The following is a 21,294-nucleotide window of genomic DNA, read 5'->3' on the forward strand; positions in this document are numbered from 1 at the left end:
TCACCCAAAATTGAAGCAACAAGTCACTCATTTTAGCAGCAGCAGATCTTGCTCAACTGGACTTTAAAAACTGGGTGCTTTGGGGGAGTACATTAACAAGGAGTATGAGATGTTAGGGTTCTGTGTCTGGCAACAGCCCAGAATGATGAGAGAAAAGCAGTAGACCCTATTGGATGATGCTGTACATGATGTGGAGAGAAATCACATGGCGTGGGATTTCACAATCACATTCTTTCAAGTCTAAGCCAAATCATTACCATCATTTTTCTGCCTACAGAATTATTTATGTTGTTTGTCATCAGATTATTAAAACCTTTTAAAGCTTAGGCTATTGTACTTAAGGGCCCTGGGGCTGGGTACTTTTTGGCACTGGCAGTGCCCAGTGTGATAACTGTTTGCTTTTATTTGTACTAAATTTACTAGCTATTCACCCCAAATGTTACTGGAATGAGCATCCACAACTGCATTGAAAATCCTAGTCATGTCGTGGCTGTCCCAAATTCCACTAGTTATGATGCCCCCCCACCCAAAGGTCATGAAAGTGTAGTTGCATTCCCATAACATCTACCCCCAAGCCACATCCAACTTCCCCCTTAACTGAGATACAAGGGGTACTGGCAGAGAGCCAGATAATCCAGTGTTTCACTACCTGACTTTCTGACTTCTCTATAGGATGAGTTTCTAAGTATCTGGCCCAGAAATGTATTTTCCACACTGTTCCAGAGACTGTTGACCCTGCTGCCTTGAGCTCTGATGAGTCTGGGCCAGTGCTTTAGCAGGATATGCTAGTAACTCTAGTGTTTGTCTAAATAAAATATAAAACCGTCAGTGAGATGGAATAAGTCACTGTCACGGAATAAGTCACTGTCACAAACCTGAAATGGAGAGAGCTCATATAGTTCAACAAAGAAACTGAGCCCATTTCACTCTTAGATGGGAGTGGAAAGTGAGTTTCCAAGTGATATGTGTAAGGTCATATATATGCACTGACCTGAACCTTTATTTGAGGCTAGAGCTGAACCTTGTAAGGTTGACTTTGCACTGTCCCTGCTGAGATTTCACTCCTGTCTTTACTGAGATACTTTCTCTCCTGCAGGGTGCTCTACAACACATACTACTACTCCATGGAGATATTCCAGCCCTTCTTTGGATATTATTTCATGAATGCTCTCCTGATGATACTGCAACTGCTCCATGTCTTCTGGTCCTGCTTAATCATTCACATGGTCTACAAATTCATCCTCGTTGGCACGGTATGGATTAGCTTGCAGTCCCCATACTCTTTGGGGAGGGGGATTCCTCTGGTCTGCTGTGGAGCACATTAGTTCATTTGTGATGGATTCTCCCCAACCCTTGTGCATTCCAAAGGTGACATTCAGTTTCTTTCTTGATCATCTAAATATCCTGATTTGGTTTTCTCTGTGATGTTGTAATCAGAGCGTTTAGAAAGCCCCCTCTCCTCATCTTCCCTCCCCTCGCCGCCTCCAAAACATTGTGCCACCAGTGCTCTGCTGAATCCACCGGGCTTTGCAGGCTGGATCCAATCTGTGGGCCATATGTTGCTGACCTCTGGCCTGGAAGATGGACCATTTAATCTGTGGACAACAGTGTTATCAGAAGGGGGTCATCAGTGTTGCCATCTGACTCCATTAATGTTACCATCTGAGTGTTACTGGTAACACCAGGTTTCTTCATTATGGATGATTGGTGCACGCACTATCAGGATGCTGTCTGTGATGCTGTTTCTCTGACATGCCATGTATGCCCCGAACAGTCTTATTGCTGCAGAAAGCATAACCACAGCTCAGTGTGCAAATCTCAGCCAGGTTTATTGTCTACAATCAAGCCTGTTCATCCATGACAAGCTGGTACATGGTACTCTCACGTTCCAGTTTGCACCAGTTACTGGAACCTTCCCAGCAAATAGGGAGGCATATTTACCTGGTCACTCTGATCCTTGCCTAAGTGCTTTAGTGTACTATACTGGTCTTATCAATCCCCTCTCTCGTTAACCTTGCAAAGTGTGCATAAGGACTAATTATCTAACTTTCCCAGCAGTTACATATAAACAATGTGGTATGCCTAACTAGCACTCAATGGATTCATCTACATGAAAAATTTACTGTGGAGCTGACTAATTAGCTCTGCAGTAAAACATCACTGTTTATATGTGTGATGTTATTAGGGCAGAGTAAACTAATAAACTCCACCAGAGGATAGTAACGCCAGACACAAATACTATCTTACAGTGGAGTTATTTACCCTGTCGCAGCAGACATGTAGATGCTGACGGGGATGGATGGGACATGAGGGTGCTACAGTGTGGGAGCTGCCTTGCAGCTAGCCCTGCAATATAGCACCCTCGTATCCCAGCCAGCCCTTCTGCATCAAATTAAACCAGGTCAGAGCAACCCCAAGCCCAGTAAGGCCTACTTTGGTCCTTGATTTTAGCAGGGCCCGTATGTGTTTTGTTATATAACTTGATCACTAGTTGTATTCATCTGGATTCCAGCAACTCCTGTAGGCACTAGGGCTGTGCAAAGCTTCAGTCGCTGATTCAATTCAGCGGAGATTCAGCCCAATTCAGCAGTTGAATCTCCAAATCCAAATCAAATCAGGAGACCCTTTAATCTCTCCGAATCAATTTGGAGAGATTCGATGATTCAGACATAAACACAGCATTATATGTTTTTTCTGAATACCTCAAGGTACCAGGTGGTTCATGAATGCTGAGATGGTGAGGCAAATGGAGCGTCCCATGGGAGTGTAGGGGGTCCCCAGCACGCTCGGCGGCGGACCTAAGTGTGGACCAAAAGCACTTCCAGTCCACTTCTGGGTCCATTGTGGGGTGTGCAGGGGATCCTGCCATGCCCTGGCTCAGTGACTGGTGCCTCCTGGGTCTGGGGGGGGCACCGGGGTCCCCCTGCAACTGATTGCTGAGCTGGGGGGATGTGGGGGGGGTGGTCTCTCACACGCTTGACAGCAGACCCGGAAGTGGACCAGAAGTACTTCCAGTCCACTTCCGGGTGCACTGCTGAGCATGTGGGGGGGTCCCCCACGCTCCTGTGGGATGCTTCATCCACCCCACCATCTCAGCATTCACGAGCTGCACCTGGTACCTTGAAGTATGTAGAAAAAACATTTAAAGCTGTGTCTATGGCCAAATCAGCATCAAATCTTCAGATTCGGATTCAGCCAGATCAAATCGGGACGGTGATGCAAATCAACTAATTGAATCACTGTCCCCCAAGTCAGGCTAAATCCAAATCGAATACGGCCCACTTCGCACACCCCTAATAGACACCAAGCTGGGTGGAGTTGCAGGCACTTTGGAGGATAAGATTAGAATGCAGAATAACCTTGATAAATTGGAAAAATGGTCCAAAATTGACTGAAATTCAGTAAGGATAAGTGCAGACTCCTGCACATAGGACAGAACAATCAAATGCACAAATGCAAACGGGAGAATGATTGGATAGGCTGCAGTACTGCAGAAAAGCACCTAGGGGTTATAGTGAACATCAGGCAGAATATGAATCAACAGTGTGCTGTTGCTTTAAAAAAATCTGATATTATACTGCGTTGTATTAACAGATGTGTTGCCTGCAAATTGGGGGATGTGACCAAACATATAATTTGGGTTATTTTTGCCTATCTGCATCACTTTACATTTATCTATACTGAATTTCACTTGCCACTTATTTGTCCATTCACTCAATAGTGCCAGCTCCTTCTGTAGTTCCTGGCAGTCTGTCTTGATCTTTACCACTTTGAATAATTATGTCATCCGCAAATTTGGCCACCTCACTATTCACCCCCTTTTCCTGATCATTTATGAATGTTGAACAGCACCAGTCCCAAAACAGTTCCCTAGGGGACACCATTGTTTATTTCTTTCCATCCCAAAAACTAACTATTTGTAATCACTCTGTTTTCTATCTTTAAGCTAATTTCTAATTCGTAAGTAAGCCTTCTCTGTAATCCCATGACTATCTAAATTCATTAATTGCTTCTGATGGAGAACCTTGTCAAAAACTTTTTGGAAGTCCAAATATATGATTAACTGGATCACCCTTATCTACCTGCTTACTGACACTCTCAAACAACTCTAGTAGATTAGTGATGCATGATTTCCTTTTAAGAAAATCATGTTGATTCCTCTGCAACAAATCATGTTCATCCCTGTGCTGAAAAATTCTTTACTGTTATTACCATATTTACTCAAATATAAAATGAGGCTTTTTCTACCCTGATCAGCATGGGAGAAAAAGCCCCTCATTTTACATTTGCATAAAAGGAAGCCTCCTTAAATACACTGCGGCTGCACCTACACAAGATGCTACTGCACAGTGGTTACTGCGCATTTATTTAGTACTTGTTTACACAGTAACCTGAGTTACTGCTCAGCACCAGCCAATCCCTTTTTTTGTGATACGGACTGCACAATAGCATTGTGTCACAGTATTTGCCATGCGATGCTGCTGCACAGGAATATTAGTCCTGTGGAGAGGAAGGAAAGGATCTTGGAGTCATCACTGATGCCAAGATGAACATGGGCCAGCAGTGTGGGGATGCAGTCAGGAAGGCCAACCGTACCTTGTCATGCATCCGCAGATGCATCTCAGGCAGGTCCAAGGAGGTGATCCTCCCCCTCCATGTGGCACTGGTCAGGCCGCAGCTGGAGTACTGCATCCAGTTCTGGGCGCCGCACTTCAGGAGGGATGTGGACAACATGGAGAGGGTCCAGAGGAGGCCACTCGCATGATCAGGGGGCAGCAGGGCAGGCCCTATGAGGGGAGGCTAAGGGACCTGAACCTGTTCAGCCTCCACAAGAGAAGGCTGAGGGGGGATCTAGTGGCTGTTTACAAACTAGTCAGAGGGGACCAGTAGGCATTGGGGGAGTCCCTGTTCCCCCGAGCACTACCAGGGGTGACAAGAAATAACGGTCACAAGCTGGCAGAGAGTAGATTTAGGCTAGATATCAGGAAGCACTACTTCACTGTCAGGGCGGCTAGGATCTGGAACCAACTTCCAAGAGAAGTAGCACTGGCTCCTACCCTGGGGGTCTTTAAAAGAAGGCTGGATGAACACCTTGCCGGGGTCGTTTGACCCCAATACTCTTTCCTGCCATGGCAGGGGGTCAGACTTCATGATCCCTTCCGACCTGACCAACTATGAAACTATTAGTCTACTGCACAATCAATGTTTCATGTAGATGCACCCTGTCTATCATTAAATTTCTGCCAGAACCAGTGTGTGCTTAGTAATGGAAACCAACTATAAAGTTGATTGAATGCAGCTACCACTGAACATGACTATAAAAATATGGCCCATATGGGGCAATCATACTGATGGGAACCTTTTTTATTATTATTACAAAACAACTAAAAGAAACTGCACCAACACAACATTTGATAACCTCCCCTACAACAATACCTTATTCTTCTTACACCTTCTTACCCTTAAAAGATAGTGTTCTACCACTCCATAATCCCAATATCTGTCTCACTCTTATCTCTAACTTCTCCCACACCTTTGTTCCTTTCTCTTCAGTGTCCATTAGGATTCCTAAGATCTTGGTTTCACCCTCTACCACCAACAGCCCAAACTTCTGTAAATTCTCCCAGTTCCCTTCACCCATGAACATACTTTTCATCTTATTTAATTTTGCCCCTGATACTTCACCATAGTCCTCAGTATGCTTCAGTACCTCCCAGTTGATGCATTGTCCTGTGCCAGTATTTTCACATCATCCGTGTATAATGTACATTTAATTTCTCTTCTTCCTGTTATGTCTTCACACCACTTACCAGCTTATCCTCACAAATTCTCTATACCGATGGCTCCATCACACACACAAAAAGATACGGGGACAGTGGGCATTCCTGTCTTGCCCCTAGTTGTATAGGGAATGCTTTGCTCAAGTAACCATTTAACAGTACTCAACTTCCTGCTTTACTGTATAGAACTTTGACCCATCCGATCATCTTAGCAGGAAACCCCATCTTCTGCAATACTTCAAACATGAAATCATGTTCAACCTTATCATAAGGTTTTTCTAGGTCTAAATTAATTATTACTATGTTTCTTTTCCTCTCTTGTACATCCAATATGACATGTATCATTAACCATAGAGTCTGGTATATCCTGCTCTCAGGAATGGCACATGTCTGTTTTTCTTGTATCACATCTGCTAAACGGTCACTCATTCCTTTGGCCAATACTTTTGCCATCAATTTGTGGTCTACTTTAAAAAGGTTATCAGCCTCCAGTTGCCTAACCTGTCTTCCTTTCCTTTCTTCAGTATCAAAATTACCACAACCTCTGCAAAATCCTCCCCTGTCTCCCAACCCTCCATTATGTCTCTATTATATCTGTTCCCAGCCATTGCCACATTTTTTCACAGAATTCCACCAGAAGTCCATCTCTTCCCAGCACCTTCCCTCTCTTGCAACCTTTTAAGTCCATCACCTATTTCATACTTAACTTCTCCAATTTTTGTTTCTTTACATCTTCTGTTTGTTCCTTTATCCCCTCAAGAAACACCTTCATCTTTTCTCCATTCCATTCCTCTTCTTTTGTACAACACTTTATAAAACTCTGCCACCACATCCAACACCTTTGCTCTCTGTTCAGGTTCCTTCTTCAGTTCTCATTGATTTCAGTTCCCTCCCTTTTATCCTCAATTTCATTGAAAAATACTTACACCCTTCTCCACCCAAGGTGCTCTGGTCAGAAAGATTTTCTTATCCATTTTTCCAGTTCTTCTTTCACTCATACCCCTCTTACCGCCTCCTTTAATAATTCCTGCTTCCTTGCCTGTAGTTCTTCCAGATCTTCCACCCTCTTCTTTGCTTCTCTTTGACCAATATTCCTGAAAAAAAATCACTTATTCTTCTCTTTATTATTTTCCACCACTCCCAGAAGCTTTTATAGTATTTTTACAGAGTCCTCCATCCTTTATACAGTTCCACATATTCTTGACAGGTCTTCTAGCCTTGTAATAATTGAACACTTAACTTCCACATCCCTTTCTGCCTACCTTTTGTTTGTTCGAAACTCACTCCCATTCTCAACATCTGGTGATCATTGAAGATCACAGCTAAGATCTCCTTCTTTCCAATCCCTGGCCCATTTGATATTAATACGAAGTCCGACTTCAACACCTGTCTCCCACTTGGTTCCATCCTCATAATCACCTTCTCACCAGCCCACACATCCTTTAAACCTCCTTCTTTTATTATATTAATCAGTACTTTTGATGAGCTCTCTAGCTCTCCCTCCCCTCTATCTCCTACTCTGCTCCTCAATAATGCAATTGAAACCCCCCCACCAGAATTTGCTACCTACCTTTGCTTACATACACCTCTAATTTCTTAAACAGAGTGATCCTTCCTTTTATTTCAGCCAGTACGTATATATTAAAAATCTCTAACATCTTCTTTTCAAATTCCACCCCCCACCCCCCCCATTGCAGTCTCCCTTCCACAATCACTTGCACTTGCCACACTTCCCCTTGGTAACTCTTGAGCAAAACTGCAACTTCAGCTTTTGTTTGTATTTGATCCCACCTACCATGATGGTCCCCATCCCCATCTCTTTACAAAATGCTTATAATCCCTCTCCCATAAGATTCCACACTCCTGCAAATGTATTATGTCCACTTTTACACCACTCGCTATTGGCATAATCTTATCCCACCTCTTCCTTGATAACACACTTCTGGCATTTATAGATGAAGTACACAAAACCATGCTTGTCCACTGAGATTTCACATCTCTACCACCTTACGAATCTTCTATGCTGCTGCTTCACACCATCAGCTCTAAGCCTCTCTCTCCTAGCACCCCTGTAGTCTTTGCCATTTGTTTTACTGCTTTAACATTTAAGAAAGGTTCCCCTTTCCCCTTCCCCACACATTTCTGCTTCCCTTCCCCCTTTTCCTCTCCATTAGACCCAGACAACATTAGCTCAGATGAGCTTTTCGTGAATCCATCTCCCTCCCCATCTCTCTCTTTGTCTGCCACCTTCTTTCTAAGCTTCATAGCATGTCATTTTGTGCTTTTCCCTATTTGGCTCTCTACTTTCTCTTGCTCTATCCTCACTCCTCCTCCTTCCTGTATCATTCTCTTCTCTTTCCCTTTTCTCTTCTCTGTCTCAAAGTCATGTGTTCCACCTAATTTTCCATCTTTTCCTTCCTCTGTTGCCAGATGCACCACTTCACCTACTGAAATTTCACTGTCTTCCTGCTCAGCTCTTCCTTCTTGTAGTGTGTCCTCCAATGTCATGCATTCTGACTCAACATCTTCTTCTTCCCCACTTTTCCTTTCCTGTCTCCGCTGCTCCTCTGTAGATCTAGCTGTATTTGAGAAGGACCATGGGCTTTGGCGCTGTAGGTGTCCCTCTTCCCTGCAAATAACACACTTCAGTATTTCTTGGCACTCCACCAACCCTATCCTGTTTCCTTTCACATCTTTAGCATGTTGTGTACTGTCAGTATGATGTAGGGCTGTGTGAGGTGGGCTCTATTCGATTCAGATTTGGCCCAAATCAGGACCAGTGATTCGATTCATTGATTAGGATCACTGTCCCCGATTCAGTTCGGCCAAATCCGAATCTGAAAATTTGATGCTGATTCAGAGAATCAGTGATTTGGACACAGATACAGCTTTAAAAGTTTTTTCTACATACCTTGAAGTAGCAGGCACAGCTTGTGAACTGTGATGCTGAGGCGCATGGAGCATCCCACAGGAGTGCGGGGGGACCCTTCATGTGCTCGGTGGTGAACCCGGAAGTGCTTCCAGTCCACTTCCACATCTGCAGGGGAACATGCTGGGGGGGACCCCCTGTGCCCCCCCAGCTCAGCAATCAGCTGCAGGGGGACCCTGAGTGCCCCCCTCCTGAAACCCAGGAGGCACCAGTCACCAAGCTGGAGGCATGCAGGGGCCGCCCCAGATGCTCCCCGGCCGACCCAGAAGTGCTTCTTGTCCACTTCTGGGTCTGCTGCTGAGCCCTACGTGCTTCTGTGTGATGCTCCATGTGCTCCAGCATTGCAGCAATCATCAGCCCCTGCTACCTAGAGGTATGTAGAAAAAACATTTAAAGCTGTCTCTATGTCTGAATCTCTGAGTCTTTCTGAATCAGTTTGGAGGGTTCCAGTTTGATTCAGAGAGATTAAAGCATCCCCTGATTCGATTCAGATTCAGAGATTCAGCCACCGAATCGGGCTGAATCTCTGCTGAATCGAATCGGGAACCGAAGCTTCGCACAGCCCCACTATGCTGCCAGGTGTCCTTCCTGCCCACACTTGCTACAGAATTTAGGCTGTCCAAAATAAATTGTAAACCCCAGTGTGGCCCTGCTTGGATTACTGGTGGTAAGTCCATATCCCACTTAGATTCCTCTCATCCACCTTTATTACCACCCAAGTTCTCCACAACCTTGCCAATATACTGTATTTATCACACATCTTCTCAACTTACATAACCTTTTGTAGATAATTCTCCAACCATTTTTCTGTCCCCCCCATCTCAAGCATGTCTGTGCACATTTAAATAATTAGTGTCCTTTCTCTTGTCTTTTCTCACACAATAAAACTCACTGGGGCCACTATTATAACCTCTCACTGGGGCCACTACTGTGCCCCCTCACTGGGGCTTCTAGGCCTTATGCCCCTTGGGCCTCAGCTCGGCCTATGGCCCACTCAGGCTGCAGGTATCTGTTGACATGCCTGGGCCCTGTGCTTTTCTTTTGGGGAGTGCTCCCCTACCCTTTCCCCTCCACAGGATCACCCACAAGGCAGCGAGGGCTGAAGCTTTCCAGAGCCTCATCCTAGGGGTGGCACAGATGTGGCATTTCCTGAGGGCTGGGGAGGCACAGATGTGGCATTTCCTGAGGGCTGCCCTGCCAGAAGCAGCCCCACCATACCATCCTCCCCAGCAGGGTATAGTGTTAGGTCATGCCGTAGGACTAGGAATCTCCTCCACCCCCATAGTTCCTACCCTGACCCTCCAAGATGTTCCTGGGAGCAGCAGTACTCCGGACAGATGTTACTCTGGCAGCATCCTAGCAGCAACAACTGGCTCCACTCCTCAGGGCCTGCTCTTATGTTGAGGCGGCACAGCCTTGCTCCAATCAGGCATCATGCTGGCTGTCATGTGATTGCCTGATTCGCTCTGCAGCCACATGCAGGCTGCCTCAAAGCCTGCTCAGGCCCTTAAGGTGACAAGCACCCACAGGTGCACTGCCACACCCTCCCATAACTGCCACTCTCCTCTCCAAGGCTGCCACCAATGCTGTTCCAGGCTCTGAGAACTCTTCTTCCTTTATCCCAGTGCTCCAGCACTTTCCCCCCCGACGCCATGTTTGTCTGGCCACTGGGCAGGCATGGCTCAGCGTAGCCATGGCACAGAAGTGGGATCTGACCCCAGCCCAGCCCAGCTGGGCTGGGTCTGGGACACTCTGTGGTCCAGGGGTGTGTGGGGCGGGGTTGGGGGCAGGTGGGGCAAGGCAGGGCAAGAGGGGTGGGTCAGGGCAGGGTGGGGGTGCGAATCCTGGGGTGCCCTTTACTTCCAAAAAGTGATCTTCAACATAAAAAGGTCAGAGACCACTGTATTAAACAAAGCACTTTAAGGCTCTTTGCAGACAAAAGAAAAACCAAACAAACCCACGCTTTCCCGGAAACAGCAATGCGTCACTTCAACCCAGCTCTGCAGCATCTGTATAGACTGGGTGCTTCAGCGGCGCTTTTTGGTGCTTTTAGCTACAGCTGATTTAATCTGCTATTAAGTAAAAGCTCCAAAAAAGCCCCACTAAAGTGCCTGATATTTACAGATACTTCAGATACATTTGCTTCCTCCAGCTTCATTGGTCAAAGGAAGTTGATTCTCTGTGCGGAAATAACTGGTGCTTGTGATGGCAACAGGCTGGGACATAAGGGCTTCCCAGACCCAGCTGGACCTGATGTGGGAATGAGAGAGAAAAATCCTTCCTGGCCTAATTCAGTTATCTCCTACGACCTTAGGGTGCTTATTAACAAGTATGACAATTCATTGCATCAACCAGGAATCTCACATAGATTGAAATCAGAGGAATAGTTGGAGCCCATTTCTGTGTAGCCTGGAAAGGGCATAAGGGAAAGCATTCATCATATGCATTGCAACTGATTTAAATATCTCTCTTCTGCAGATGGAAAAGGATATGAGAAGTGACACCGAGGAAAGTGACAAGGGTGAAGAGGAGAAAGAGAAAAATGGGATGGTGCATTTTGACAACATCACAAACAACAATTGTATCCAAAGTAATGGAGCCCAGCAGCGAAATACCAAAACCCCTTTTTTATTCAATGGCTATGCCAAAGAAAGATAGCATGGGCTAAACCTCCTGCTGATCCTGCCTATACCAAATTCAGGCCACTGTCCTATGTTGCTCATTATTTGGACATGGAGGGATATGTTTTTAATTTCATAGTTACATTTCTACTTCCCACAAACCAAAATTGCATGTTGCCACTAGATATGCAAAGGTTGCTTTTGTTCTGCTATCCAAAAAAATGTATTTTATATGTTGTGGTTTTGAAAAAGAAAGGGATAGAAGGGATCAAAGAGACTTGGTTTTAACAAGTTTTTTATTATCTGTGTTTATCTTGAACAATACTTTGAGCAACTGATAAAACCCCAGAAATTGTAACTTGCAGTCTTAATGGAGTAGTAGTGTTTGGCAGGAATCTGTTAATCCTAAAGAGTATATTCATGGAAATACAGGCATAGAACTACTGATGATTAGAAATAGAAAATAAATGCTTCATGTTTTGAGCAGGAAAGGGTCCCCTACTAAGTCGTAAGTATGAATGAAAGTCAAGGAGACTAGCTAAAAGGAAGCTAGAGAAGTCTCCACCTTCCTGGAGAATGTTGCTGTGGGACACATCCACCTGTGTCATTACTGGAGGGATCCTAGCTCTCCCTAGGTACGAGATTTTCAGGTCTGTTCACTTTGTTTCATGAATGGGATTAGAAGACTGAGATAGGATCTGGAGCCCAAGCACTCAGTGCCCTATTTAGATCACAGTTTAGATAAGCAGGATTGCCAACAGTCAGCACTGCCCTTTCAACCCGTTTCTCCAATCATTATGTTAGAGACAGGAGGGAACAAGAAAATAGACATTTTAGGAGACTGCTGCATTTGTGGGGACCTGGAGTGTAGCATGTGCCAGGCCTCAGCAGTGGCCGCAGTGCTCCCTGGTGGCCACGTAGCACCTGCCCCACTTTGGCTTTACAGGTACCCTTCCCTTTTCTCCCTCCTGCCACACCTTGATGTAACTGGTTAATTTATAAAAAGGGAGGAGGTTGCCTAATAGTCCTCAAATGAGCCTTTGTCAGTCTTCCAGCTGGCAGGTCCTTCCTGGACCCCACTGGTCTCAGTCTTGCCCCTCAAGTGCAACGTGAACCTTCCTGGCCCATCTGTGCCCTCTGGACACTAATTGCCTAAAGGCTAATTTTGTGGTCTCCAACCTCCCCTGTAGGCACATCCATGCCTTGCAGATGTTACTGTCCAATCAATCTCCCCTGTAAGGACCTTGGCCTTCTCATCCTCCGTCCCTTTCTTGCTGGGCCTATTAGCTCAGGCCCATTGTGCTGGACCTGGTTTCTGGGCTCCAGCCTCCACCCTACTCCTAGGCACTGAACCTCCTGTGGCTCTGTCTCCATCCTGCACCTGGGCATCATGTCTACTTTTCCCTGCTCCTGGGCTCTGTCTGCCCTGCTTCCAGGCTCTGCTAGGACCTCCACCATCTCTTAGTCACAACCCAAACTACCAATATAAAATTTTAACAAAGGAATAAGCCCTCAGGCTATAACTGAAGCTCCTAACTAGATCTGAAAATAAAGGCCAGTTCCTTGGCTATCCTACAAAACTCCCCACTGCCCTTGGTCACATTCCCCTGCAAGTCAGTAGCACTGTACTTGCATTACTCCCAGAGTAGCCCAGATATCAGCTGGGATGCTTGGGCTCTAGCTGCTGCAGTCTCTCTCTTAAACTAATAGGGCCGCTAAGCTCCCTGTTACATAGAGGTCTCACCTCCCTGAGAGTATTCCTATGGGAATCGAGCTTTTATGAAACATGCATTGCCCTTTCTCCACAGAAAGGGGACAGGGCAGCTGCTGAATCTTATGGACTGATGCGTTAATTCACTATTGTGGTTCCAGGACTCTGCTGTCTAGTTTACACTCAAGAGCAGAAAAGATTGAAGCATTCTTCCATGAAGTCATGATGCAGCTGTGTTAGTTCCCTTTACATTTCTTGTACATTTGCTTGATTTTTATGTACTATATATATTCTAGTGACTGGAGATAATAAAGCCATTAAAGAGAGAAAATTATCATGAACTGAATCATTATCATGCTGACATACAAACCAGAAGGTCATGACAAGTGAGAGAGAGAAAGTGAGTGGGAGATAGAGAGGAAGATATAGAGAGAGGGCTTGTGAGCCAATTACAGGCTTTTTTTTTTTTAAATAATTTTTCCGTGTTCCAAGCCAATTCAACCAAATCAATTCCAGATCCATGAGTCAGTCCAGAATCAAGTGGTCCTACTACTGGCAAACATCATCCACACCCATCTTGGACTTCAGATGGTTCCAAATCTTTTGGCGGGCATCCTACTTGCAGGCCCAGGCCCAGAGGCTTCAGGTTCAGATGCCCCCAAGTTTTGCTTGCCCGTAGCCATAAGGCCCCAGGAGCAAGCTAGGAAGGAGTCTCCCTAGGCAGAATGTGAGAAAGAGAGACTGACAGATGTAGAGAAAGGGATGGAGAAATGACATGTGAGAAAATGTCTAGCTGGAGTGTCACGGCGAGTGAGAGAGTGCGAGAGACAGAGAGAGAGAAAGGGATAGCAATAAGGCATGTGAGCAAATCACAGCTAGCCAGATGGTGATGGTGAGCAAAAGTGAGAGAGAGTTAGGGAGAGAGAGAATGAGATAGCAGGAGGGCTTGTGAGCCTATCACAGCTAGCCAGAAGGTTGCAGGGAGCAAGAGAAAGAGTGGAGAGAGAAAGGGATCAAGAGAGGGCTTGTGATCCAATCACAGCTAGTCAGAGGGTCACGGTGAGCAAGAGAGAGGAAGTGAGGGACAGGGGAAATGGCTAGATAGAGAGCATGTGAACCTATCACCACTAGCCATATATGGGGGGGGGCACCTGCAGCACAGGTGTCACCAGGGGGAAGAGCACATGGCACATGAGTACTGAGCAGATGTTTTTAGTGAACTGTCCACAATGGCTCTCAGGTCTCTTTCCTATGAGGTAACACCTAATGTAGAGCCCATCATAGCATATGTATAGTTTGGGATATTTTTGTCCAGGTGCATCTCCTTACACTTATCCACACAGAATTTCACCTCCTGGCTGCAAGCACGTAGTCCTTCTCATAAAGATCCCACTTCTTGCAGTCCAAGCGGAGTCTCTTTATTATTGCACAGAGCTCTGTCCATGAAACACCTGCATCACGGCATGTCACAGTCAGAGCGGATGCCCCACATGACCCACAGGGAAGCAATGATGGGGACACCGTGCTCGGAAAGCAGCTGGTTCTGAGTTTCCTTGTTTGTTATTTTACAGGGGATACAGCTTTCTTTTATTTTTGCATCTTTTTTCTATTATGCTGCTTAATAAAAGTCTTGCCCATTGTCCATCATATAACCATAGCGTTCATTGTATGCCTAAGACCAGAACACTGACAGGAGAGAAAAGTGTCAAAAAAGCACCTACCAGCACATCAGTTTATGGGGCAGGCAGTGGAAAAAAAACACAGCCTCTTGCACTGCTGCTAGCCAGGCAAGATATCCCCTCCCCCAGCCAGAAACCCAGCACCCTCATGGGCTGGCAGCAGAAGAAAATCACAGCCTTTGTGGAAGCTGCCACCCACATAGTTCAAGTTGTCCTCTCCCCTATCCTACCTGAAATGCTCACCATGCTCACCCTCAGCATGCCCTGCCCTATTCACTACCCTCCAGGCAGCATCCCCTGTGTTCCTGCTGCCAACTCTGGAAAAGGCCACATAAGAGTACAAGTGCAGTTGGCAATATTTAGTCATATGCAGATCTCCATTTTATGATCTACTGCATCGACCCTCATCCCAGCACCTGGCAAAGTGCTCTGCCAGGCCATCTCATACATGCATCGCCAGGCAACCAGCTTTCATGTGACACTGTGCAGTCACGGTGCCTCTGGGTGCTGGAGATGCTCCTCCTCTGCTGGCAGGGGCTCAGGCAGATGCTCCTTGTTGGCCTTGCAGACATTGTGCAGCACTCATGCAGAGACCACAAAGCAGGGTGTGTTACACTCACTGGTATCCGTCCGCGTCCTCAGGCACCTCCAGCAACCCTGGGGATAGCTAGAAGTGCACTCCCCAGCCATCTTGCAGCAACTAGTCAAAGGCTTCATCTGTCAAGACTATAGCAAGTAGGTGGGGTCACCAATAAGGAGGGGGTGTACACTCTCCCTCCACCTCAATGTCATGCATGCCAGGGGCAAACTCTCTATGCTTCATTCGTTCAGGGAGGTGGGAACTCCTATATATTCTGGTGTCATGCACCCTGCCTGTCCAGTCAAGATTGACCTGCCTCAAACGCCCACAGTAATCCTCAACTGCCTGAAGTACAACTAAGAAGAAGCTTTTTCTGGTTGATGAAGTCACCACCCTGGTGCACAGAAAAAAGGATGGTGATATGTGTACCACTAATGTCTCCAACTCAGCTGGGGAACCTCTGGATGGCAAACCGCTGTGTGACCTCCTGTGAGCTGGCACGGTGTACGATGTGCTGTGCCATCTTCTGCTGAATCACAAGACACACCTCCCACACTGTCTCTCCAGCCATTGACTTGCCAATGCTGCAACAGTTTGCCATAGACTGGAGGCTGGCCGACATGAACTTCCATCCTGCAATTTCAGCATGCTTCTCCACAGATAAGAGTGCTCTCATCCTCATGGTCGGCCGCTGGAGGCAGGGCACAGCTTGGCTCAAATCTCCTGCAAGGCTCCCTTCTGTCAGGACGTCCAATGAAGCATGCCCAGCTGGGCCGAGCACTTAAGCTATCACACTTGCCTCTGATCCCTGGCTAATGAGATTGTCCCAGTATCCTTCAACAGGATTGGCTGCTGAAAGTGCATGTGCCACTGCTCATCATCCTAGGCCTCCGTAACGGTCCATTCTCACCAGTGATTACTTGTCTCCCTGGGCTGGAAATGCCATCCATGGTTTGGAGGTGCTCCCACATCTGCCCTGCCAGTGATGACCTGTGACCATCATGTCTTCAACACAGCAGCTTCTGCCATGGAGTAAGAACTGGACATAGCCACGCACCTCCCAGTTGTTGACAGTTAGCCATACATGCGATTTCTCCTCCAAGCTGTCCTTCTTGCTCTTTGAATGAATGGCAGTAACCAAATTGCCCATCACAGCATGCCAGTAATGCCTTTTCCATGCAATCTCAAGGTTAAGATCACAACACGGAGCCAGCATAGTCTGCAGATTGTAGCAAAACACCCAGTTTTTCTTTTTTTAAAAAAAAAATATATATTCCCTCCCCTTCCCCAACCATTTCTGACTTTCTCTCTGCCCTCTCTATCCCTTATAAGTAGCTGGAAAGTCATAGATAAGCTAAGTTCTTGTATTCCGTTATTGTAACAAGCCCCTTTTAATATTGTAAATAGTGTTCTGTTATTTTTGTATTAATTTTTACTGTTTCATATTGTATTCCTATTATTTTGGTATTGATTTTTACTGTTTTACATTGATATTGTACGATTTAGGCCCATTTCTGTAAATTAGCTAAAATAATGCCAAGTCTCCATCTTGTCAAGTCTCCATTTTGTGTTCCTTGCCCAGGCATACCATATTGTAATTGTGTTCCAGCTGCAATTCATACCTACCTCTCCCATGTAAATTGGTTCCTGGGTGAATGAGAGTGCTTGAGACATAAAGGTAGCAGGCCTAAAAATAGCTTCTACTGAATGACCGGACCATCACCTTAATGACCGGACCATCAGCTTAACAACCCTACCACCACATTGCATTGACTGTCCCTGAAACCATAGACCTACTCCCAGGACCAATATTTGAAACCCAATATTTGAAAACCCATACTGTTGTATGTGCAGTTTGTGTGTATAATTTGTGTCACGCCCTTCCACCTAACAGCGTGATATTGAGATCCTGAGCATTGATCTAGCGCATGTCAAATCAACAGAGTGAAGACCACACAGGATCCATTCTGAAGACGGATTGATAGTAGCAGGTGGTGTTGGCAAAATGGTTTGGGACATGACGGCCACGTGCCCCTGGAGGTTGGGGGGAAAGGGGGCACAGAGAACACCTGCAGGCAGCGGCGGTGGTAGTAGCAGCAGGGGTATGGTGGCAGCAAGCAGGGCTCCCACAGGTGGGCACGATGGTGCTGGTGGGGGGAGACGAGGTGGCGAGTGCCAACCAGCAGTTGGCAACCACCCACAGACACCGCCAACAGCGACAGCCAGTGGTGACTGGGGACTGCCCACAGATGCCACTGGCAGTATCGGCAGCATGTGGGGGCTGGTGAGCAGCAACTGTCTGCAGATGCCGCTATCAGCGTCAGAGGCACTTTTTACAGGGGTGTACCGCCAAGCTCAGGGGGTGTACGTGCACTTGTGTGCACCCCCCTATGCATTGCCAATAGTTTGGGGTACAACTTATACAGTGAAATCCACTAAAGTGGGTTACACAGGATTGTCAGGATGCCCCCTTTCTGAATGCCTTTGAAGACCCTCACAATGGACCCCAGTCCTAGGAATAAGCCCTATGGTGAGGTGAGCATTTCTGCTCTTTAAATATATATTTAAAACCATGTAGCACACAGAGCAGATGGAATAAACCCTCTCCAAGACTTCCAAAATCCAAGAATATTGGGGATATACTGTGTACTGAATTTAAAACACTTCTACAAAGTGGTGTCAAAAGCTAAGATAAAAGGATGCTGCCATGATCTCCCCTTGTGGCCTAACTTGGTATGACCTCCCAGGTACTTTGACTCAGCATAACTGTCCTGATGGCATGACTCTTCATACCTGACTTGGTATGATCCTTGCAGTGGCCTGATTCAACATAACCCCTCCCCGCAACAAGTGACCTGATTCAGTATGAGTCCTGTTATGGTCCCTCTTGTGGCTGAGTCTGCATGACTCCCCCAGTGGCCTGACTTGACATGACCCCTCCCCCAGTGCCCTACTTGGCATGACCCCTGTAGTGGCCTGACTTGACATGACCCTCCAAGTAACTTCACTCAATGTAAAACCTAGTGTCCTGACTCAACATACACCCCTCCTATCCAAGGCCTATGCAGGGCCAGGGCTACAAATAGGGTTCATCTCAAGATCCATGGCCTGAGTGTTTGATAACACTGGTGTATTGGAATGGTGGCAAGATGGCTTGTTGCAATGACAAGGGAGTAGACCAGTGAGAGTATGGAAAGATGAGTATGGCTGAGACTGCACTTTGGCCGGGACTTAGGCTAGGGCTTTCTTGTGGTCCTCTAGGTCCATTTTGTTGCTCTCTACAGTGCAGCGTGGCACAATGAAATAATCTCCAACAAGGGCCTGTGAGAGTTGCTTATAGTACAAGCATCTGAAACATGTTTAGTCTCATAGGCTCTTTTGTACCATGCCTTCAGGACTCATGTCTTAGCCCAGCACTGGCTGTGAGGTGCCATCTCTTCTATGATCCCCTTGTACGCAGCCCGATTCAGACAGGAGGGACCTTTGGGTGTTCTCTTCACCCCAGATAGAAAGAAAGTCAATCATCTCTCTTTCCCTCCAGCTGGTGAAGCACTTCACAGACATTTCTGGGATTCAGGTACTGTCATGTGGTGGGTAAATGAGAGTTTCCAAGACTGCAGAGCTCTAAAGTAGCCAGTGTTTTAGGGTGGTGGTTCAGAAAATGTTTGCAGTAGTGCACTTTGAGCATAACTTTAACAAGGTGGGGTACCACATGGAGCAGGATCTGTGACTCCTGGCCAGTGGACTGCATCACGGAGGGGCTACCTCAAGGGCTGGGGAAAGGAAAATGAGGGAGGATGGGAAGCAGAGCAAAGTATTTCAGGCTGCTAGAGGACCCTGACTCCAGCAGGGTCAAGATTTCATCCTCTGAAAACTCTTTGCCTTATTCCAACTCTTGCTGCACTAAGTGGCAAAGGATTTGAACAGCTCAGAGTTTGTGTGGAGGGGAAGGAAGTTGGGGTGGCGTGGGCCATTAGCTGGTATGGCGCCTCCTCATTTGTAGAATTGTCTCCAGTAGAGTTGGACACAAAACTGTTTCCCCATCTACAATAAGACTGGTGTTCCAGGAGTGGCTGTGACACCCTCCAGTGGCCATTTGGCTCTTGCCCTGCTCTGGTTCTAGGTACCTGTGGCTCTGCCTTGCGCAGCTCCTCCCTCAAGTACTCCCTGCATGCCTCATATAGGGAAGGCACCACTGTCCTGCTAAAGGTGGTGCATGTGGGCCCTAGATAAGATGGGGCCACAAGCATCATGAGCCACCTGAACCCTGGCCACTCAATTAGGGAGAAGGGCTGGCTATCCAGAGGAAGCATCTCCTCAACGGTCTGGGTGATCTCGTTCAACTTAGGACTGCGCCCCCCTCTGTCTGCAGCTTTCCCCCACTGTTCCAGGGTGGCCTGCCTATGCTTTGAGTGAACGGGGGCTTTGAAGCAAGTGGAGGATTTCCCTTTGGGCACACTCTTACTGGTGCCAGGTTGAGCAGGAAGAAGGACAAGGGGGTACTGCCTCATGAAATGCAACAACATTGCCATGGTGGTGATGTGCATGTGTATGTAACGTGTGCTTTCCTGTACAGTGATGGATCACACTGGCAGGGAAAACACTGAACTTTCTTTTTTAAAAGTATTGCAAAAAAAAGAAAACAAATACAAATTGAAAGAAATGAATTGGATAAGCAGTAAAGTAGAGAGATGCTAAGCTACGCTCAGCTATATCCAATCCAATTCTTTCTAACAGCAAAAAGTAGCAGGCCACTGATGAGGAAGCCAGGCCAGTAACCACAGTACCTTTGATACACTGTTGCTCAGGCAGAAACAGCTCAGAAAACGGACAGAAAAGCCGGCAGACAGAGGCTTTTATGCTGTTTCTTTGTCCCTCCCCCAGACACTGTGATTAGAAGGGCAGTCGGAGAGAAATCACATTCACTGGCCAGCAAGAGATGTCAGTCCTTCCCCCACTGCTCCCCCTCCCTCTTCTAAACTTCTGTTTTCCCATAAAGACTGCCTTCTGATTTGCCAAATCTCTTCTGAATTGATTCAGCTGCTCCAAACTGATCTGGAACGTTTTAAGCTTCTAGTGATTCGATTCAGATTTGAAGATTCACTGCTGGATTCACTACAGCCCTCACACTTAGGTGGCCCTTTAGGCCTGTACATGCTTCCAGGACACCTGTTCCCTTATGGACTAATCATGGCCTCCAACCTCCCCTACAGGTATTATGCATCATCACTCCAGTAGGACTCTTGTTCTCAAAGTCATTAGGCTACCTCAAGCGTTTACTCCCTTGTTGGGGCTTTGGTCTTCCAGCTTCCGCCCCTCCGCTCTAGCTGGTCCCTTAGCCAAGGCCCACTGTTCCAGACCTGGCTTCTGGGCTCCAGCCCTCTCACTTGTTAGTATATCGGGAGCATGGCCCTTGCATCTGTGTCTCTGGGCCTCTATTCCCTATAATTCTCCCTTCTGGGCAGCTGGGCCCCTGGCCCTTGGTCTCTGCCCTTCTAGGCTGATCTCACCCCTCCTGGGCTATGGGTCCTTGAACCTGGTTCTCAACTCTCTACGGCAGTGGTTGTCAACCGGAAGTATGCATACCCCTAGGGGTACTTAAAAGGGTCATGCGGGGACGCAACGCATGTGCGCGCTCAGCACACAGGTGGCCAACAGTGCAGCCTGGTCATGCAGAGAACAGCCAGGTCCAGCTGAAAAGTTTGTTGTGGGGGAGGGAGTGGGGCTGGCATTGGGGCTGGGGCTGGGGCAGGGGCATGTACTGCCCAGCCAGGGTGCAGTGTGGGACACAGCCACGAGCAACTCATCTGGAGGGTGTATGTGGGGGTGGCTCCTGCCACCGCATGCACCCCAGAAGGGCATGGGGAACGTGGCCCCAGATCTGCGTGGGGCAAGCAGGCTGCAGGAGGCTGCAAGCTGGGGCAGCACCAAGCTCTTCCCAGTGGGAGTGTTGGGCCAGGTTGAGCTGGGAGGGAGAGAGAGAGAGAGAGAGAG

The 21,294-nt window shown here is 47.1% G+C and overlaps 1 protein-coding gene across 1 annotated transcript in view; it reads left to right on the forward strand.

Annotated features, from left to right (window-relative positions):
* The window catches only part of CERS4 (ceramide synthase 4), a 65,486-nt gene extending 52,114 nt beyond the window's left edge, over positions 1-13,372 (forward strand). The window contains exons 9-10 of the mRNA XM_019513194.1: positions 1,097-1,253; positions 11,188-13,372. Coding sequence (XP_019368739.1) covers positions 1,097-1,253; positions 11,188-11,367 — 337 coding nt within the window. The 3' untranslated portion in view covers positions 11,368-13,372. The remainder of the gene's footprint in view (positions 1-1,096; positions 1,254-11,187) is intronic.
* Positions 13,373-21,294: the final 7,922 nt, after the last annotated feature.

Source organism: Gavialis gangeticus, unplaced genomic scaffold (genome assembly GCF_001723915.1).
Source record: "Gavialis gangeticus isolate Ggan-Ray unplaced genomic scaffold, GavGan_comp1, whole genome shotgun sequence".
NCBI classification, from domain to species: domain Eukaryota; kingdom Metazoa; phylum Chordata; order Crocodylia; family Gavialidae; genus Gavialis; species Gavialis gangeticus.